This window comes from Lithobates pipiens, unplaced genomic scaffold (genome assembly GCF_037356315.1).
Source record: "Lithobates pipiens isolate NorthernLeopardFrog02 unplaced genomic scaffold, aLitPip1_a1.2 Scaffold_25, whole genome shotgun sequence".
Classification (NCBI taxonomy): Eukaryota; Metazoa; Chordata; class Amphibia; order Anura; family Ranidae; genus Lithobates; species Lithobates pipiens.
The window spans coordinates 12,451,992-12,471,043 of record NW_027507787.1 but is presented as its reverse complement, the minus strand read 5'-3'; the positions used below and the strand labels follow the sequence as shown (position 1 = coordinate 12,471,043).

General features: G+C 46.6%; 1 protein-coding gene across 1 annotated transcript in view; it reads right to left on the bottom strand.

The window, feature by feature from the left end:
- Window positions 1–19,052, bottom strand: part of LOC143930040 (alpha-2-macroglobulin-like protein 1) — a 310,325-nt gene that overhangs the window by 65,357 nt on the left and 225,916 nt on the right. Inside the window, exons 19-20 of the mRNA XM_077453939.1 lie at window positions 13,760–13,810; window positions 11,932–12,061 (exon numbers count right to left, since the gene is read on the bottom strand). Coding sequence (XP_077310065.1) covers window positions 11,932–12,061; window positions 13,760–13,810 — 181 coding nt within the window. The remainder of the gene's footprint in view (window positions 1–11,931; window positions 12,062–13,759; window positions 13,811–19,052) is intronic.

Below are 19,052 nucleotides of genomic sequence, written 5' to 3'. Positions count from 1 at the left end.
AAACTAGAAAGTGCAAAATGTGGTGCAGCTGTGCATGGTAGCCAACAACTCCAGTGTGTTAAAATAACATTTAAAAAAAATGCAATAAAAAATATATATATTTTTTTGCACTGCCACAATCCTTTTACAATAACACTGTACTGCCCTGGGGACAGTATGTAAAAAAAAAAAAAAAATCCTTTCATTTCTTTCATTTTCTTTCATTTCTTCATTTTCCAAAAAATGATGACAAAAAATTGACAACTTTAAAAAACTCACTATGCCTCTTACTACATTGGACTGTCTACTTTCCAAAAAGGGGTCATTTGGGGGATATTTGTACTGTCCTGGCATTTTTGAGCCTAAAGAAATTAGTTAGGCCATAAGTACATCATGATTGATCCTTTTTCATATCTATTTCCTGGACCTCCCCATGTCAGCCTACTATGGGTCAGCCCCGCCCCCTCTGACCCCTCCAGGACCACATTTTTCCTAGCCCATAAAGGGCGTCTGTCTGCCCACACCAGTGTTCTTTTTTCGTCCTCGCTCTGGACGCCTTTTAAAGTTTATTTTTATTTTTTTATTATTTTTTTCTCCATCCACCCTGTTAGGGTTCAGCCTCTCCCGGATCAGAATACCCCCCCCATATAGGCTGTAAATCTCCTGAGGAGGTGAGTTCCCTTGGTGCTGGGATAATAAGGTGCAGTATAAATGACTGTGTATTACTGGCAGTATAAATATATACCTTCGTTAGGCAGGTGCTGGCACTCTCTCCTTGTTTTTGTGTGTTCAGGCAGTGGTTTGGCTCGCTGGGACTTGTAGTTCACCACCTCTACATGTATGCCTTTCAGGAAGCTCAGAGTTGAGCAGCTGAGGTCAGAGGTAGCTTCCTCTTGGATTGCCTAGCAAACACCAGAATGCTCACTGCTGATTTGCAGCAGGCTCTGTCCTATAATCTCAGCCTCCAGCTGATCAATCTGCTACCCTGCTCTGGTAAGCCTGATTTTGAGGACTCTCATTACTTACTGCTGTGTTACTTATCTGTTGGAGTGTTTTTACTATCCTGTGTCTTAGCACTGAAGAATCGGATGGAGAAGTTTATTTTATTTAAAAGAGAGCACATCCTCTGTTTTACAGAGAGAATGGCCCAGTGTGAGCTAAACGCCCGCAAAGAGGTTCCTAATCAGCATTCCAGCCTCAAAGCAGTAAAAAGGGGACTAGACATGACAAATTGCAGAGTCGCATGCAGCTGGATAGACGTCTGTTGTCACAGCATTCCAGATCTCCCTCGCCCTTACCTCACTTTAGTCGCTTGGACCCGAGCCAAGACAGGTCCATACATCAGAAAGCCTCTAAAAAGTGCAAATCCGGGCACTGACAGAAGAAAATCCTCTTCTTCGGATAGGTCTTCATCACCAGCCCAGGCAGAAGAAGGATCCTGTTGGGCTTGCTCAGCTGAGGTTATCAGAGGAAAGCGGGTATGTGCATCTTGCTTCATTGAGGTGGCTCAGGACAATGCTGCGAAGGGACGCCAAGTTAAATCCTACATTAAGCATGCAGTCAAGGAAGGGTTAAACAGTGTTTCAAGGAATCCTGCTCATCCTGCTGTATCTTCAGCATCTGCAGATTCAGATCATGTGTTTTCAGTGCGTTTTAACTCGAATAGCGATTCAGATCCATCTGAGGCTGAGATGGTCTTGGAATCGCATACGTTTGATTTTTGCACTGGTTCCCCTCTTGGTGGAGACTGTTAAGGATGCGATGAAGTGGAAGGAAGAATTGTCGCCTCCAAAGAAACAGCAGAGATACTACCCGTATTTAAAGAAATCTTTACCTTCCTTCCCATTCATTTCTGAAATTAAAGAAGTATTTGACAATGAGTGGGTGGGGCCTGAGAAGAAGCTCAATGTGCATAATAGAGTATCGAAACTAAAAGCCTTGGGACACAGCGCCTAAGGCCGCGTACACACGCGGGGACTGTTCGCTGAAACTTTGTTCGTCAAACAGTTGCCGCAACAGTCTGCTCAAAATTTGCATGAGCGGACTTGCCCACACACGAGCGGACTGTTTCAGCGAACTGTTTGCCAAACAGTTCGCTCAACTTTTGAAATGAACGGACTCGCCCACGTAAGGCGGAGGAAAGTCTGCTCATTTCGAGCGCGTGTGAAGGTAGGCGGGGCCCGCGAAGGAGACGTTGCGGGCTCCGCCGCCTGGAATGGACTTAAAGGGGAACCCCAACGCCGAAAAAAATCGGCGTGGGGGTCCCCCCAAAGTCCACAACAGACCCTTGTCCGAGCACGCTACCCGGCTGGCCAGGAAAGGGGGGCGAGCGAGCGCGCCCCCCCTCCTGAGCCGTACCAGGCCGCGTGCCCTCAACATGGGGGGTGCCTTGGGGAAGGGGGGGGCGCGCGGCCCCCCCACCCCAAAGCACCTTGTCCCCATGTTGATGAGGACAAGGGCCTCTTCCCGACAACCCTGGCCGTTGGTTGTCGGGGTCTGCGGGCGGGGGGCTTATCCTGCGCCAGAGCCGCCCTGCGCTGCCACTTATATAGTGCCAATGGGGCGGTGTCACATGGTATATGTCACATGGGTTGGTCACATGGGTTGATGTCACATGGGGACTATGACATCGTAAGGGGGCGGGGTCACCATGTGACATCAACCCATGTGACCAACCCATGTGACATATACCATGTGACACCGCCCCATTGGCACTATATAAGTGGCAGCGCAGGGCGGCTCTGGCATTCCGGCCGGAGAGAGCGTCGTGTCAACATCTCCTGGAGAAGAAGAAGAACAAGAAGAAGAAGAAGAACGGAAGGCGGCGACGGCGACAGCGGCGACAGAAGACCGGGCCACCGCCTGCAAAAGAGCTATAAGAAGGTGCGGTGGCCCGGCAGAAGAACGGAAGGCGGCGGCGACAGAAGACCGGGCCACCGCCTGCAAAAGAGCTACAAGAAGGCGCGGTGGCCCGGCAGAAGAACCGAAGAGGGGAGACAAGACCCCCGAAGTCGGGAGAAGAGGCCGGCGGCGGGGAGGAAGAAAGCCGGACTCCTCCGCTAGTAAAAGAGCTACAAGAAGATAGCGGAGGAGTCAGGCGAGAAGACCCCCGAAGACGGAAGACCCCCAGAGCTGTGCAATAAAACATTTTTTCTTGTGTGTTGTGTTTTTTTTTTTTGGGTACTTTTATTTTACAGGTGAATGGGTAGGGGTACATTGTACCCCATACTCATTCACATAGGGTGGGGGGCCGGTATCCGGGGGCCCCCTTCTTAAAGGGGGCTCCCGGATTCCGATAAGCCCCCCGCCCGCAGACCCCGACAACCAACGGCCAGGGTTGTCGGGAAGAGGCCCTTGTCCTCATCAACATGGGGACAAGGTGCTTTGGGGTGGGGGGGCCGCGCGGCCCCCCCTTCCCCAAGGCACCCCCCATGTTGAGGGCACGCGGCCTGGTACGGCTCAGGAGGGGGGGCGCGCTCGCTCGCCCCCCTTTCCTGGCCGGCCGGGTAGCGTGCTCGGACAAGGGTCTGTTGTGGACTTTGGGGGGACCCCCACGCCGATTTTTTTCGGCGTTGGGGTTCCCCTTTAAGTCCATTCCAGGCGGCGGAGCCCGCGACGTCTCCGTCGCGGGCCCCGCCTACCTTCACACGCGCTCGAAATGAGCAGACTTTCCTCCGAGCGGGAACAGTTTGCTCATTTCGAAAGTAGCCTACACACGGGCGGACTGTTCGCTCAAACCAAGTTTCAGCGGACAGTTTTTCGGAATTTCCGAAAGACTTTGTCTGTCAAACTGTCCGCTGAAACTGTCCGCTGAAAGCCCACACACGAGCGGACTGTCCGCTGAAACACTGTTCAGCGGACAAAGTTGGGCGAACAGTCCGCCCGTGTGTACGCGGCCTTAGGTGGATGCTTCATTACCTAGATTCGCCTGCCACATTCTGCTTCCGCTGGAGGATTTGGTCTCCTTTAGGGATCCTATGGATCGCAGAATAAACACAGACCTAAATAAGTTGCATAGTTTGGCCAAAGCAGCCTGCAGGCCGGCGGTAGTGCTCACTTCTGTGGCAGCAGCACTTGGGTTGGATTTGCAGCTGTGCGTTTTTTGGTGATTTTTGCAGTTTTGCGCTACCGTTCATTTACCATGGTCTCCTGTGGGACATGTTCTGTGGTCAAGATCTGCGGAATGCAGGGAGCGCGGGGAGTGCATGGGTGTGAATCTAGCCTTAGACTATGGGTAGCGGAGCTGGTGGATGGATGTTCAGATGAAAGTCTGGGAAGTGGCAGTTCTTCTCTTTTGCAGTTTTCAGGACTGCTGTGGAGTTTGTGGCTGAAGTGGCTGTTAACCAGGTCAGGGAGCTGGTTCAAAAGATGACAGCAAAGATAAGGGCTCATTCCATCACAGCCCGCAGAGCCTTATGGTTGAAGTATTGGTCGGCCGATAAGGCTTCTAAGCACAGTCTATGTTCGGTTCCATTCAATGGGAAGCTACTCTTCGGGAAGACTTAGAATCAGCAATTCAGTGGATTTCTGGCGGCAGATCTAGCCTAATCCTGCAGAAGAGAAAAAGACAACAGCAGCCCTTTCGGTTTAACAAGAGATCCAAAGAAGGATTCAGCAAGGCCAGTACTTACAGACAGTTTTTCATGGAAGAGAGCCAGTTCAACCTTCCAGAAACCTTCCAAGCCCAGGGCCAACGAACTTTCTAAGGCTTCAAATAAGTCCTTCTGAAGGTGTCTCCACTTAACCCTCTCAAGTAGGAGCAAGACTAGCCTAACTCGGGGGGGGGGGGGGGGGGGTTTGGGTGGACAAATTACAGGATGCCTGGATTGTAGCCATCATTTGATCACGTTATCGTCTTGAGTTCAGAACAAGGCCCCCTCAGACCTTGTTTGTAGAAACTGGGCTTCCTGCAGATGTTTGAGAGAGTATATAGGGGAGCTGTTGGCAGCAAGGGCCATCCTTCCGGTTCCAAGGCACGAATTGGGTCAAAGAGTATGTTCCCATCTGTTGTTGGTCCCAGAGGCTTCAGGGGGTTTTGGACCAGTTTTTGACCTCAAAGTCCTGAGTTCTTTCATGAAGGTTCCACCATTCAAAATGGAGTCATTGGAAACTATCATTTCAGTTGTGGACTCAGGAGACTGGATGGTTTCTATCGATTTGGCGGATGTGTATCATCTTGTTTCCATAGACGCATTTCACCATCGCTTTCTCGGGTTTTCGGTGGAAGGCTCTCATTTTCAATTTTAATGTCTCCCATTCGGTCTCTGCATGGCTCTGAGAATGTTCTCAAAGCTACTGTCTGCTGTCGTCGCGACTTTCAGGGTCAAGGGAATGTAAATTCCATTATCTAGATGACATGCTACTTCTGGGTCCGTCTACTTCATGTGAATTTCACCTGCAAAACACTAGCTCGTTTCAGTTGGTTGTTCAACTTCTGGAAGAGCCAGATGCATCCGACCCAAATGTTGGAGTATTTAGGAGTACAATTCAACACGGATTAGGATGGTGTTTCTCTTCCTCAGAGGAAGGTCCAGGAGATCCAGTCTTAGACAAAAGCAGTGATAGCCAGGTCTTCTATGATGGTGAAGGAATGCATGAAGTATCTGGGGGTTCTATCAGCCACAGTTCCAGTAGTCCCATGGGTCAGGTGGCACAGTAGGAGGTTTCAATGCAACTTTCTTCTGCAGTGGGATCGTCACTCCTTGTTCCAGAAAATATATCTGCTAATTCCGATAATATGGCCCCTGGTTTGGTGGTCAGTAGCTCGCAATCTTTCCGTTGAAGGCCTCAGAACCAATAGTGGTGAGGACCAATGCCAGTCTGGCAGGCTGCGGGGCACACTGCCGGGGACAGCAGGTTCAAGGCCAATGGAACTTTTGTGAATTTCCTGGGATTGGATGCTGTCAAACGCGGTCTCTTAGCATGCCAACCTATGTTGCGAGGTCGAGCTGTCAAGATTCTTTGGACAACAACTACGGTGGATTATGTGTCTCAAGGGGGCACAAGAAATCACCCTCTCCTTCAGGTGGTATGTTAATCTTCCTATGCGCAGAGAAAAATCTCGGCTTTCTTACAGCATCTTCTCTCCCAGGGCCTGGGAATGTTTTAGCAGATCACTTGAGTCGAGGCTTTGAGGATCACAATGAATGGGGCCTGAATCGATAGATCTTATGGCATTGGAGGAGAATTGTCAACTGCCTTGCTTCTTCTCCCGGACTTGGCATCCACAGGCGTTGGGTCAGGGTGCTCTGTCCAGGTCTTGGAACTTCCCCTTGGTTTATGTGTTCCTGCTGCTTCCATTGGCTCTCAAAATCCTGCTGAAGATTCAGCAAGAAAGAGGATCACAGCAATAGTAGTCTTACTTTACTGGCTCAGGGTGTCGTGGCTTCCTCTGGCTCGGGGGATAAAGTTGGGCTCGCCAATCCCACTGCCTTGTCAAAATCTCCTTCTGCAGAGTGGGGCCTGACACCCGAACTGCAGGAGGATGAAGTTAATAACTTGGAAGTGAGAGGGAGGCTTTAAATGGCTTGGGTCTCTCGGGCGGTGTAGTGGAGACATTATTACAGGCTCGTAAGAGGTCCACAAATGTAACCTCACCAGATCTGGAATACTACAGAAATGGGTTGGGACCTTGGATCTCCTTCAGTATCTAACATTTTGGAGTTTCTGCAGAGTGGTCTCTAAGGGTTAGCTTATAATTCCCTGAAGGGTCAGATCCCCATTTTGTTGGCTATGTCATGTACAAGATATGCTCTACATCCGTTGGTGATCTGATTTTTAGGGGCAGCCATAGAAATCAGACCTCCATTGAAATAGTTTTTTCCAAAAGAGGACTTAACACTAGTCTTGGGAACATCGCTGGTTCCTCCATTTGATCAAGCTTTCTCTTGTTCATTATTTCTTTTAACAGTTTTTTGTTTTTGCTTTTTACTAGCCGTTGCCTCAGCCAGAAGAGTCTCCGAGTTGTGCACCTTCTTATCTAAAGAACCATATTGTTTGATACTCCCAGACAAGATAGTCGTTAGGCCGATACCAAGCTTACTACCTAAGGTTGCCATATAATTGCGTATGAACTGGGAGGTCATTCTCCCAGCCTTTCCAGAGGATACAGCTGATGAGTGGAGTAGGTTAGGCCTGGGCTCTGCGGTTTCAACCTACTTGAAATGGACTAAAAGCAGATCAGCTGTAGTTTTTCCCATTGTCACCTAAAAGGGTATGCCGGCAACATCCAGACTTGTGTCTTTATGATTTGTCAAAGACCATACATATTGCATACAAAATGCTGGGCCTTCCTCCTCCTTCAGAGATCAAAGCACATTCGATGAGGGGTATGGCAGCATCCTGGGCAGCATACGCAACGGTTGCCCCTGAGGTAGTTTGCAGAGCAGCAAGCTGGAGCGTGCCCAACACCTTTTATTAGGCATTACAGGCTTAATTTGGCTTGTTTGCCTGAGGAAACATTTGACTCTATGGTTATTACGGCGGTTGTCGACCATTAAAAATTTGAGTAGCATTGTATTGAGGATTTGGCTTATTTTTTGTCTTCCCTCCCTTTTTAATATTGCTTGGTACATCCCATAGTAGGCTGACATGGGGAGGTCCAGGAATAAGGAAAATTGTTATCCATACTTACCGTAATTTTCCTTTTCTGGATCCTCCCCATCAGCCGGAGGATTCCCACCCAGTTTATCCATTGCGAGGTGGGTATTTTTTGAACACTGGTGTGGGCAGACAGCCGCCCTTTATGGGCTAGGAAAAAGGTGGTCCTGGAGGGATCAGAGGGGGCGGAGCTGACCCATAGTAGGCTGACATGGGGAGGATTCAGGAAAGAAAAATTATGGTAAGTATGGATAACAATTTTCCTTAATATATATCCATCCAGGGCCATAGATAATTTTCTAGGGGGGTTAAGCAGCAGGTACAAAGTAAAAGTAATTTTAAATAAAACAAATTGCACTAAATTCATAAAGACTGGAAAAGGAAAAACAATGTGTTGCTTATAGTAATAATACTATTTTCTCAGATCCTCTTGAAAATTGATCCTGATTTTCAGTTTTGCCTTTTTCCAGTTTTTATGAACGTTGCAGTGAGGTTGGCTATTGTCCAGACTAAGGCCTAAATCATTGAACTTGAAACGGAGGGGTATGCCAAGAAGAGAAGAACCTGCGTAGCGCGCCGCAAAAAGTGTGGGCAAAAAATAGTGGGATGAGCTTAAGGGCCGTTGGGGGAGACTGTGGATGGACTACGGGAGATAATCAGACTACGGACAGACTACAGGATATAATCAGAGACTGGAGATGGACTACAGGAGATAATCAGAGACTGGGGGTGGATTACAGGAGATAATCAGAGACTGGGGTTGGATTACAGGAGATAATCAGAGACTGGGGTTGGATTACAGGAGATAATCAGAGACTGGGGTTGGATTACAGGAGATAATCAGAGACTGGGGGTGGATTACAGGAGATAATCAGAGACTGGGGGTGGATTACAGGAGATAATCAGAGACTGGGGGTGGATTACAGGAGATAATCAGAGACTGGGGATGGACTACAGGAGATAATCAGAGACTGGGGGTGGATTACAGGAGATAATCAGAGCCTGGGGTGGATTACAGGAGATAATCAGAGCCTGGGGTGGATTACAGGAGATAATCAGAGACTGGGGGTGGATTACAGGAGATAATCAGAGACTGGGGGTGGATTACAGGAGATAATCAGAGACTGCAGACGGATTGCATGAGATAATCTGAGACTGGGGATGGACTACAGGATATAATCAGAGACTGCGGGATGGATTATGGGAGATAATCAGACTGCAGGCTCATTATCCTTATCTTCGGGTCCCTACTCCCCTCTTACATCAGTGACCCCCTGCATATTATTTCCAGCAGATGACAGGGCAGCCTGTGGCATGTAGTGGTCATACACTGACGTTAACTTTCTGCTGCAGTCCAGGGCACCAAGGGCAGGAATGTATCCTCTTCACTTCCCTCTCCCGCTCCTAGCAGTATAATTTGAAGTAGTCAAAAATGGCACCTAGTTTCACCACACAGTCCGAGTCAACTCGGGATGTCAGGGGAGCATCCCGCTCCCTCCCGAACTGACCTGATATGTCAGGAGATCGCCCCTTCCAAGCTGACCCGAGATGTCAGCGGAGCGCCCTGCGCTGCTCCTGAGCCGATCCGAGATGTCAGCAGAGTGCCCCACCCACTTCCAAGCCGAGATGTCAGCGGTGCATACTTGCCCGAGCCGAGATAGGGAGGAGGGGGAGACTGACAGTGGCTGGATTAATACAGGAGCTTGCGCTGTTCCCGTCCTTAATTGACAATTATGGACCGGACGGGAACAAGTGCAAAGCTCCCATTTTTTTTCACAAACATAACTCTGCTCTGGGGGGGCTGTCTGAACCCCCCCCCCCCCCCCCCGATCTACATCCATGTATATATCAGTTTGTGGACTCTATAACTTTACTACAGACTAAATAATATACAATGATTTGGGTTATTTTCACCAAACAAATCTAGCAGAATTCATTTTGGCCTAAATTTACAAAAAAATATTATTTATTTGCAGTTTTACAGAAAAACTGTTATTTTTATTTTTTATTTTTTTTCAGTCTTTTTTAGTTTATCTAGCAAAAGAGAAAGCTCTAATTGAGTCAACAAAATATAAAACATTTTTGTTTGGGTACAGTGTTACGTGACTGCGCAATTGTCATTCAAAGTGCGACAGCACTGAAAGATGAAAATTGGCCTGGGCAGGAAGGGGGTAAAAGTGCCTGGTAGGTAAGAGGTTAAGACGCTCCTTAGAATTTTGGCATACCTCCACATGATAAATGTCAGTGAAGGATGTATCTGTTGTAGACACTCCACCCTCAGTACAACTGTGATTCCTCCCTGCAACTGCTTGACGGTGTACCGGTTTGGAGTTTTGTACATGGGGAGTGGAACCTGGTGGGGATTTACACACATTAGTTCCTCATCTGGTTTTCTCCCCTTATAATTGACAGCAGGCAGTGGGTGGATCATTAGCCAATAAACAGTCTGCTATTGACTCTAGAATCTACCCACTGCCTGCTGCCAGTTACAGGGTGAGAGCAGACTTGATGGGGAAGTAGTGTTTCAACTTTCTCATTGTGCTCCATCCACTACAGCATCGCTGGTTGCTAGGAGGCTTTTGACTGTGAAGCCAACAGCGTCTTTAACAACCAGTGACAGTGACAGGTTAGCGGCAGCAAATATGCCGCTCTGCTACACTATGTAAAGTGACAGCGACTCTGCCTATCTCCACATACCAACGTAGAGTATGTGCTAATTCACACCAGACGCAGTTCCGTGCAGTTTTGTGTGCTTTTTTTTTCTGCACTAAAAATGCATGCACAGTGTTTTCCATGTATTCCAATGGCTCTAGTTCACACCATGCAGTCAGTTTCCAGTGCAGAAACTGACCGGAAACTGACTGCATGGTGTGAACTAGAGCCATTAAAATACATGCTAAACACTGTGCATGCATTTTGTGCAGAAAAAAAGCACACAAAACTGCACGGAACTGCATCTGGTGTGAACTGGCCCTTAGTCTTAAAGCGGGACTGCACTGCGGAAATAAATATTATAAGCCAGCAGCTACAAATACTGCAGCTGCTGACTTTTAATAAATGGACACTCACCTGTCTTGGGGTCCAGCGATGCCGAGGCCGATCGATCGCTCTGCTCTCGGCTGCTGCTGCCACCATTCTAGGTGAGGGAATCAGGAAGTGAAGCGAAGCGGCTTCACTTCCCGGTTCCCTACTGCGCATGCGCGAGTCGCGCAGCGCAATAGGAATTTTCCGCACTGTCTCTGGGACCCGTGTGTGTCCCAGCAGACAGCGCGCAGGGACAGGAAGAGGCATAGACTCCCGTGGGAGTCTATGCCCGGAAGTGGGTGTAAATACCTGTCTTTGACAGGTATCTGCACCCCCCTTCCCCCTGAAAGGTGCCAATTGTGACACCGGAGGGGGGGAGGGTTCCGATAAACGGAAGTTCCACTTTAGGGTAGAGCCCCGCTTTAATTACCTCCGCTTTCATTATCTACAAATAGGAGCCAATCATTTTTGAATTTAGTGCGTTCATTTTTTACAAAGTGGTACTATTAAGATTGAACTACCTGAATTTACTGCACCTTTAGGTAAACTTACCAAAATCAAAGGAAAGGATTTTTCAACCTGGCGCAGGCCATTTAGATGTCTCCAATATTCTGCTCGGTAAGTGAGGAGGTGTAGTGTGGTGTGGCAGCAGTAAACACACAGAATAGGGTTGCAAAATACAGAACTTGTATTAATGTAGAGTCCAGTAATTCACAAAAACCCTGGTGAGAAGGCACACGACCGAAGCCACTCATGGCATATAACAGCAATGTGCAGTGGAGCAGGTCTCAGATCTGCCAACAGCATCTGTTTTGAGGGGTGGAATGCAGCCTGGCCAGTCCGAACCCAAAAGGGGGAGGGTGGTTTGCCCCCATCATTTCCCTACCCGTAAGGAACCTCTCCCTTCCGCTAATCACGATCCCTGTCAGATGAGTGACCTTTCCCTACATTATCTACAGGCGAAATGCACGCCAAGCTTTGGAGCCAGGGCCTTAAATAGGCTCTGCCTGACCCAAGATGGCAGCAAGGGTCACATGAGGAAACGGCATCCAATTGGATAGCTTCCCCACTGACCCAGGAAACCTTATTCCTCTTGACTTCCTCTCCCCTTGCAATGCCACTGTGGTTGAATGCTACCTGCAGTAGGGAACGTACCTACCAACAAATTTACTAGTAAGTTAGTAGAGATGAGGGTGAGAGATCTTCTCAGATGGGACATTTACTACCATTTAACAATTTACAGCTGGTTGTAAAAACAGAGACCTGAGAATAAAAATCACAGACAATACACCTTCTATACAATGTAAAATGAATAAACAATGTGCTCACGGAATTGGCTGAATCAACCATAGAAAGGTTTCAGGAAAGTAAGATCGAAGTTCCATAACAGAATCCACCTCGCTCTCCTCATTTTCTGCCAGATCATCGTAGTTAACAATGTTCATGACACCAGGCGCATCTATAAATATAAAGGTAAAAAATTAGATCAAAGCTTATAGCTACATAATGGAAAGGACAGTGTGAAAGATAGGAGGATATAAAATAGACAGAGGAGGAAGCTAAATCCATACAGTCAGTATATAAAATATAGAGTGTGGAGGAGGAGGATATATTAGTACAGTCAGTATATAGAATGCAGAGTAAGGAGGAGGAGGAGGATGATATGTGAGTATATAGAATGTAGAGTGAGGAGGAGGAGGGGGAGGATGTATCAGTACAGTCAGTATATAGAATGTAGAGTGAGGAGGAGGAGGATGATATGTTAGTACAGCCAGTATATAGAATGTAGAGTGAGGAGGAGTATATATCATTAGTCAGTATTTAGAATGTAGAGTGAGGAGGAGTATATATCATTAGTCAGTATTTAGAATGTAGAGTGAGGAGGAGTATATATCATTAGTCAGTATTTAGAATGTAGAGTGAGGAGGAGTATATATCATTAGTCAGTATATAGAATGTAGAGTGAGGAGGAGTATATATCATTAGTCAGTATATAGAATGTAGAGTGAGGAGGAGTATATATCATTAGTCAGTATATAGAATGTAGAGTGAGGAGGAATATATGTCATTAGTCAGTATATAGAATGTAGAGTGAGGAGGAGTATATATCATTAGTCAATATATAGAATGTAGAGTGAGGAGGAGTATATATCATTAGTCAGTATATAGAATGTAGAGTGCGGAGGAGGAGGAGGATATAGCAGTACAGTCAGTATATAGAATGTAGAGTGAGGAGGAGGAGGATGATATGTCAGTACAGTCAGTATATAGAATGTAGAGTGAGGAGGAGGATGAGTATGTAGCAGTACAGTCAGTATATAGAATGTAGAGTGAGGAGGAGGAGTATGTAGCAGTACAGTCAGTATATAGAATGTAGAGTGAGGAGGAGTATATATCATTAGTCAGTATATAGAATGTAGAGTGAGGAGGAGGAGGAGGATATATCAGTACAGTCAGTATATAGAATATAGAGTGTGAAGGAGGAGGATATATCAGTATATAGAATGTAGAGTGCGGAGGAGGAGGAGGATATATCAGTACAGTCCGTATATAGAATGTAGAGTGAGGAGGAGGGGTATATATCAGTACAGTCGGTATATAAAATGTTGAGTGAGGAGGAGGATATATCGGTACAGTCTGTATATAGAACGTGGAGTGTGGGGGAGGATATAGTGGTGTAGTCAATATATACGTGTGTTGGAAAGGATACATTTGTATTTTTAGTATATAGAATATAGATTTTTTTTTTTTCAATTCTCCTCTTTTTAATTTGTAGGACTCTAGAACTGTTTATGTTTGCAACCACCTGACTCTGACTTTTATTTTTCTTGTTTTGCACATCTTTTTAGTTTAGCAACTTCTAATTATTATATTTGCTTTGTATGTGACGTAACGTTTGTTTTTCAACAGGAACAAAGTCTTTGGGAAAGTGATGATTGACTACAAAGTTTTTTTTGTTGTTCTTATGTAGGGTATGCGCAGTGTTTGTTCAGAGCTCAGAATACTATGCAGAGAGGAAAAAATGTAATTTGAAAATTGCAGTAAAAATCGAGAAGGTAAACAATTGCAGAAAAAGATGATTTTACAGATTACGAATCCTATCTGTGTAGTCAGTTCGCTTCACACAAAACTCCTTCAAAGGAAATAAAATACTTACCCTCATAGAGCTCAAAATCAGGCTGAATATATGCGTGATAGTCTGCGTAACCTACAAGAAAGCCACATATTCATTGAAATTTGTATGGGCACAGTGCAAATTTGAACTGAAAATTAGATATGAAAGCTATAGTAACCCCTGAGGACAATTAAAATAATTCTAGAGCATGTTTTTTTTTTTCCACTGGTAAATATGTTTTAAATGGTTTTCTTCTTTATTGTCTCTATCAGTAAAGTGAAGATCCAATGCAAACTGAAAACTTGCATCTCTGTTTGTTGGTTGTTTTTATTTCTTCACGTAATTTACCTTCAAATCAGAGCTGGAGTATCCACAAGGCAACATAGGTAGGAGTGTAGGTTCTGCTGGATGTCTAGGGGCCCCAGCTATAACCTTCATTCTTCTATAATAAACCAGGGGAATTGCACAATTGGTCAAAGCTGAGCACCTGCCTATTACTTTACAAGAGGATACGTTTTTGTAGGCAGGTGGTCTCTGTTGGTGCCCTCAAACTACCCACTTTTATTATTTTTTTTGTCGAATATATATACACCATATTGTCAAAAGTATTGGAATGTCTGCCTTTACACGAATATGAACTATAACCACTTCAGCCCCGGAAGATTTTACCCCCTTCCTGACCAGAGCACTTTTTGCGATTCGGCACTGCGTCGCTTTAACTGACAATTGCGCAGTCGTGCGACATTGCACCCAAACAAAATTGACGTCCTTTTTTTTTTATCCCCACAAATAGAGCTTTCTTTTGGTGGTATTTTATCACCTCTGCAGTTTTTATGTTTTGTGCTATAAACAAAGTAAGAGTGACAATTTTGAAAAAAAAGCAATATTTTTTACTTTTTGCTATAAATATCCCCCAAAAATATATAAAAAAACTAAATTTTTCCTCAGTTTAGGCCAATATGTATTCTTCTACATATTTTTGGTAAAAAAAATTAATAAAAATCGCAATAAGCGTATATTGATTGGTTTGCGCAAAAGTTATAGCATCTACAAAATAGGGGATAGTTTAATAATAAATACATTTTTTTTTTACTGGTGGAGATCTACGATTTTTATTGTGACTGCGACATTATGGCGGACAAATTGGACACTATTTTGGGACCACTGTCATTTATACAATGATTGGTGCTATGCAATGCACTGATTACTGTGTAAATGACACTGGCAGGGAAGAGGTTAACCACTGGGGGGCGATGAAGGGGTTAAGTGTGTCCTAGGGAGTGATTCTAACTGTGGGGGGGTGGGCTTCAACTCACATGACAGGGATCTCTGCTTCCGATGACAGGGAGCAATGATCTCTGTCATGTCACAAGCCATAATGGGAAAATGCCTTGTTTACAAAGGCACTTCCTCGTTCTGCGGCTCCATGCCACAATCGCCAGGAGACCGGCGGACATCGAGTCCGTCGGTTCCTCGGGCATGGTCACCTTGTACGCGGTGTGCGCACTAGGCCGCTAATTAAATGGGACGTGTAGGTACGCCCATTTGCCCATCGCTGCCATTGTGCCAATGTATATCGGCGTGCGGAGTTCGGCAAGTGATTAATGGCATCCCATTCTTAGTCCGTAGGGCTCAATACTGAATTGGCCCACCCTTTGCAATTATCACAGCTTCAACTGTTCTGGGAAGGCTATCCACAAGGTTTAGGCCCCTTTCACACTTGTCCAAAGTCACACATTAGAGTCGCACATCAGAGTCGCACATCAGAGTCGCAAGACAAGTCGTACCCTATGATTCCCAATGTTAACTATTAATATCTATGTGACTTCAAATTGTACTGACTTCAAAGTAGTCCCTGTACTACTTTGGTCCAACTTTGATGCGAGTTGAGGTCCATAGACCTCAAGTTTACACAGGCATTCCCTGAAATCGCGTTAGAATCGCACTTGCAAAATCACGCAACTTTCAATTTGCGGTAGTGTAAAAGGGGCATTAGGAGTGTGTCTATGAGAAAGATTGACCATTCTTCCAGAAGCGTATTTGAGAGGTCAGGCATTGATGGAGACAAGAAGGCCTGGCTCGCAATGTCCACTCTAATTCATCCCAAAGTTATTCTATCGGGTTAAGGTCAGGACTCTGTGCAGTCCTGTCAAGTTCCTCCACCCCAAATTCGCTCATCCATGTCTTTATGGACTTTGCTTTGTGCATTGGTCCAAATCATTTGATGGAGGGGGGATTGTGGTGTGGGGATGACAATCATTCTTGTGCCCTCTAAAGAATCCTCAATACATCTACTTGCCGCAAAATCATGTACCTGGTACATCATTCGACTTCAAGTGGTTCACCGTGGTGATGCCTACAGTGATGGGGCAGCCCTCCACTGCACCCCTCCTCAGAGCTTCCAGCGTGCTCGGGCTCTCCCATTCCTCTGGGAGACTCGAGCTACCAGCTGCAATGTCCAGGATCGGCTTTGATCGGGTCTCTGCTATGGTAACATGGAAGCGATGACATGACATCATTTCCAGTTTACCCAGGTGTCAATTGCACCATTTTTTTTTTAAATCAAAAGTATTTAAAAACACCAAGATCAGTGTTTTTGAATACTTTAGATTTTAAAAAAATGCCACAATTGACATCTGGGTAAACAGGAAGTGATGTCTTCACATCTTCCAATGCTTTCAAGGATAGAGGAGGGATTTGGGGTCTTATAGACCCCAAATCCATCCATAAAGAATACCTGTCACATGCCTATTGCTGTCAAAAAGGATGTTTACATTTCTTGTGATAAAAGTGCTAAAAAAAATACAAAAATGAAAGTAAAAGTTCAAATAAAAAAATAAAATAAAAAAAACATTTTTTAAAGTAAATGCTGTAAATACTTGAGTAGTAGTGAGAAATTAACATCCTGCACTCTCCCACCTTAGATCTGCCCCAATTCCCGCAACTCCACACCTCAGATCACTGTCCCCCCTGCACATCTGTCCCACCACTGTACCACCCTGCTCATCTGTCCCACCACTGTAACCCCTGCTCATCTGTCCCACCACTGTACCACCCTGCTCATCTGTCCCACCACTGTACCACCCTGCTCATCTGTCCCACCACTGTACCACCCTGCTCATCTGCCCCACCACTGTAACCCCTGCTCATCTGCCCCACCACTGTAACCCCTGCTCATCTGTCCCACCACTGTACCACCCTGCTCATCTGCCCCACCACTGTACCACCCTGCTCATCTGTCCCACCACTGTACTAACCTGCTCATCTGTCCCACCACTGTACTACCCTGCTCATCTGTCCCACCACTGTACTACCCTGCTCATCTCTCCCACCACTGTACTACCCTGCTCATCTGTCCCACCACTGTACTACCCTGCTCATCTGTCCCACCACTGTACTACCCTGCTCATCTGTCCCACCACTGTACTACCCTGCTCATCTGTCCCACCACTGTACCACCCTGCTCATCTGTCCCACCACTGTACCACCCTGCTCATCTGTCCCACCACTGTACCACCCTGCTCATCTGTCCCACCACTGTACCACCCTGCTCATCTGTCCCACCACTGTACCACCCTGCTCATCTGTCCCACCACTGTACCACCCTGCTCATCTGTCCTACCACTGTACCACCCTGCTCATCTGTCCCATCACTGTAACCCCTGCTCATCTGCCCCACACCTGTATCACCCTGCTCTTCTGTCCTACTACTGTAACCACCCTGCTCATCTGTCCCACCACTGTACAACCATGTCCTGCTGTCCCACCACTGTAACCCCTTGCTTAGCTGCCCCACCAATGTTCCCCCTTTCTCATCTGCCCCACCACTGTACCTCCCTGCACATCTGCCCCACTGCCGTACCCCCATGCTCTTCTGTCTCACCACTGAACCATCTTCCCATCTGTCCTAACACTGAACTTATCTGCTCATCTGCCCCACCATTGTAACCCGCTTTCTCATCTGCGCCACCAATATACCTCCTGAACATCTGTCTCACATCTGTACCCCCTGCTCTTCTGCCCACCTCTGTTCCCTCTTCTCATCTTTACCACCAATACACATCTGCCCCACTGCTTTACCCCCCTGCTTTTCTATCCCATCACTGAACCCCCTTCTCATCTGCCCCAACACTGAACCCCCCCTGGTCATCTGCCCCATCACTGTACCCCACTGCTCTTCTGTTCCACTGCTGAAGCCCCTTCTCATCTCATCCATCATGGTACCTTCCTGCTCTTCTGTCCCACCTCCGAACCCCTTCTGCTCTGTTTCTCCACCGCTGTACCCTCTTCTCATCTATGATATGAGTGGTGAAAGGAAGCAGAGATGAGACACATTTACCTGTCCTGGCACACTCATTCTGCTGATCCACCTTCCGCATCCAACCCACGTGTTTGTATGTGATGTAAGTAATGTATGTGATGTATGTGATGTCACATACAAGCATCTGGAATGGATGCGCAATGATAAGCTTGGGTCAGGGGCATTTTCTAAAAACAGTGGGCCTGTGTGCAGGATCATAAGTTGGGCCCCCGCAGCTGAGAAAAAGTGCAGCGCTTAGCACCACAGGAAAAGTTGGGTGTGTTTCTTTTTTTTTTTTATTGCACTAAATACTTTATGTGGCATAAAGGGACAGAGTGCCCGGGGGGGGGGGGGGGGGGGGGTTCAGTAGTAAGAGATGCAAAGGTTCAGGAATATTATAATATAATGAATTAATTCCCAGGAGCTCAACAATAATTCCACAAACTGTCACCTGATTGGGGTTTTCTCAACCACAGTAAAATCCCTTCTTTCTGAGATCGGTAGTGGCCACCAACCGAGTCATCTTCCTTCAGATGGTGGGTGGGGCTAGCAGGATTGTGATTGGCTTTAGCAGTGGCCAATGACAGTCCTCCTCCTCCTGAAAACAGGGACCGCCCCCCCCCCCACCCCCAGCAGAACTGCACCCAATCTCTTCCCCTTTCACAAAAGCTGCACAAAAGCTACAGCTACAGTAAAGTTAGAGAACCAAACAATGTTTCCCATCTTTTACAATGTGTGGGGGCTCAGTGCCTCCCCCTCAGTGCAGGGGGCGGTGTGGGGAATTCTGAGATTGGAATGCATTAGTGTCTCACTGACACTTCCCTGCACTGCTCTGCTGATGGGGAGGAGTCGAGCGCCGGCAAAAGAGTCTTTGTGTGCTGCTTGGGCACCAGTACCCGGGGGTTGCCTACCCCTGGTCTGGAGGATCAGTTGCATTTGTTTTCTGTTTTAATGTTTTTTTCATAGGTTTTTTTAGTGCAGCTGACTTCAAAATATGGAGTTTTTACTTTTGCGGAAGGGTTAAAACCACTATTA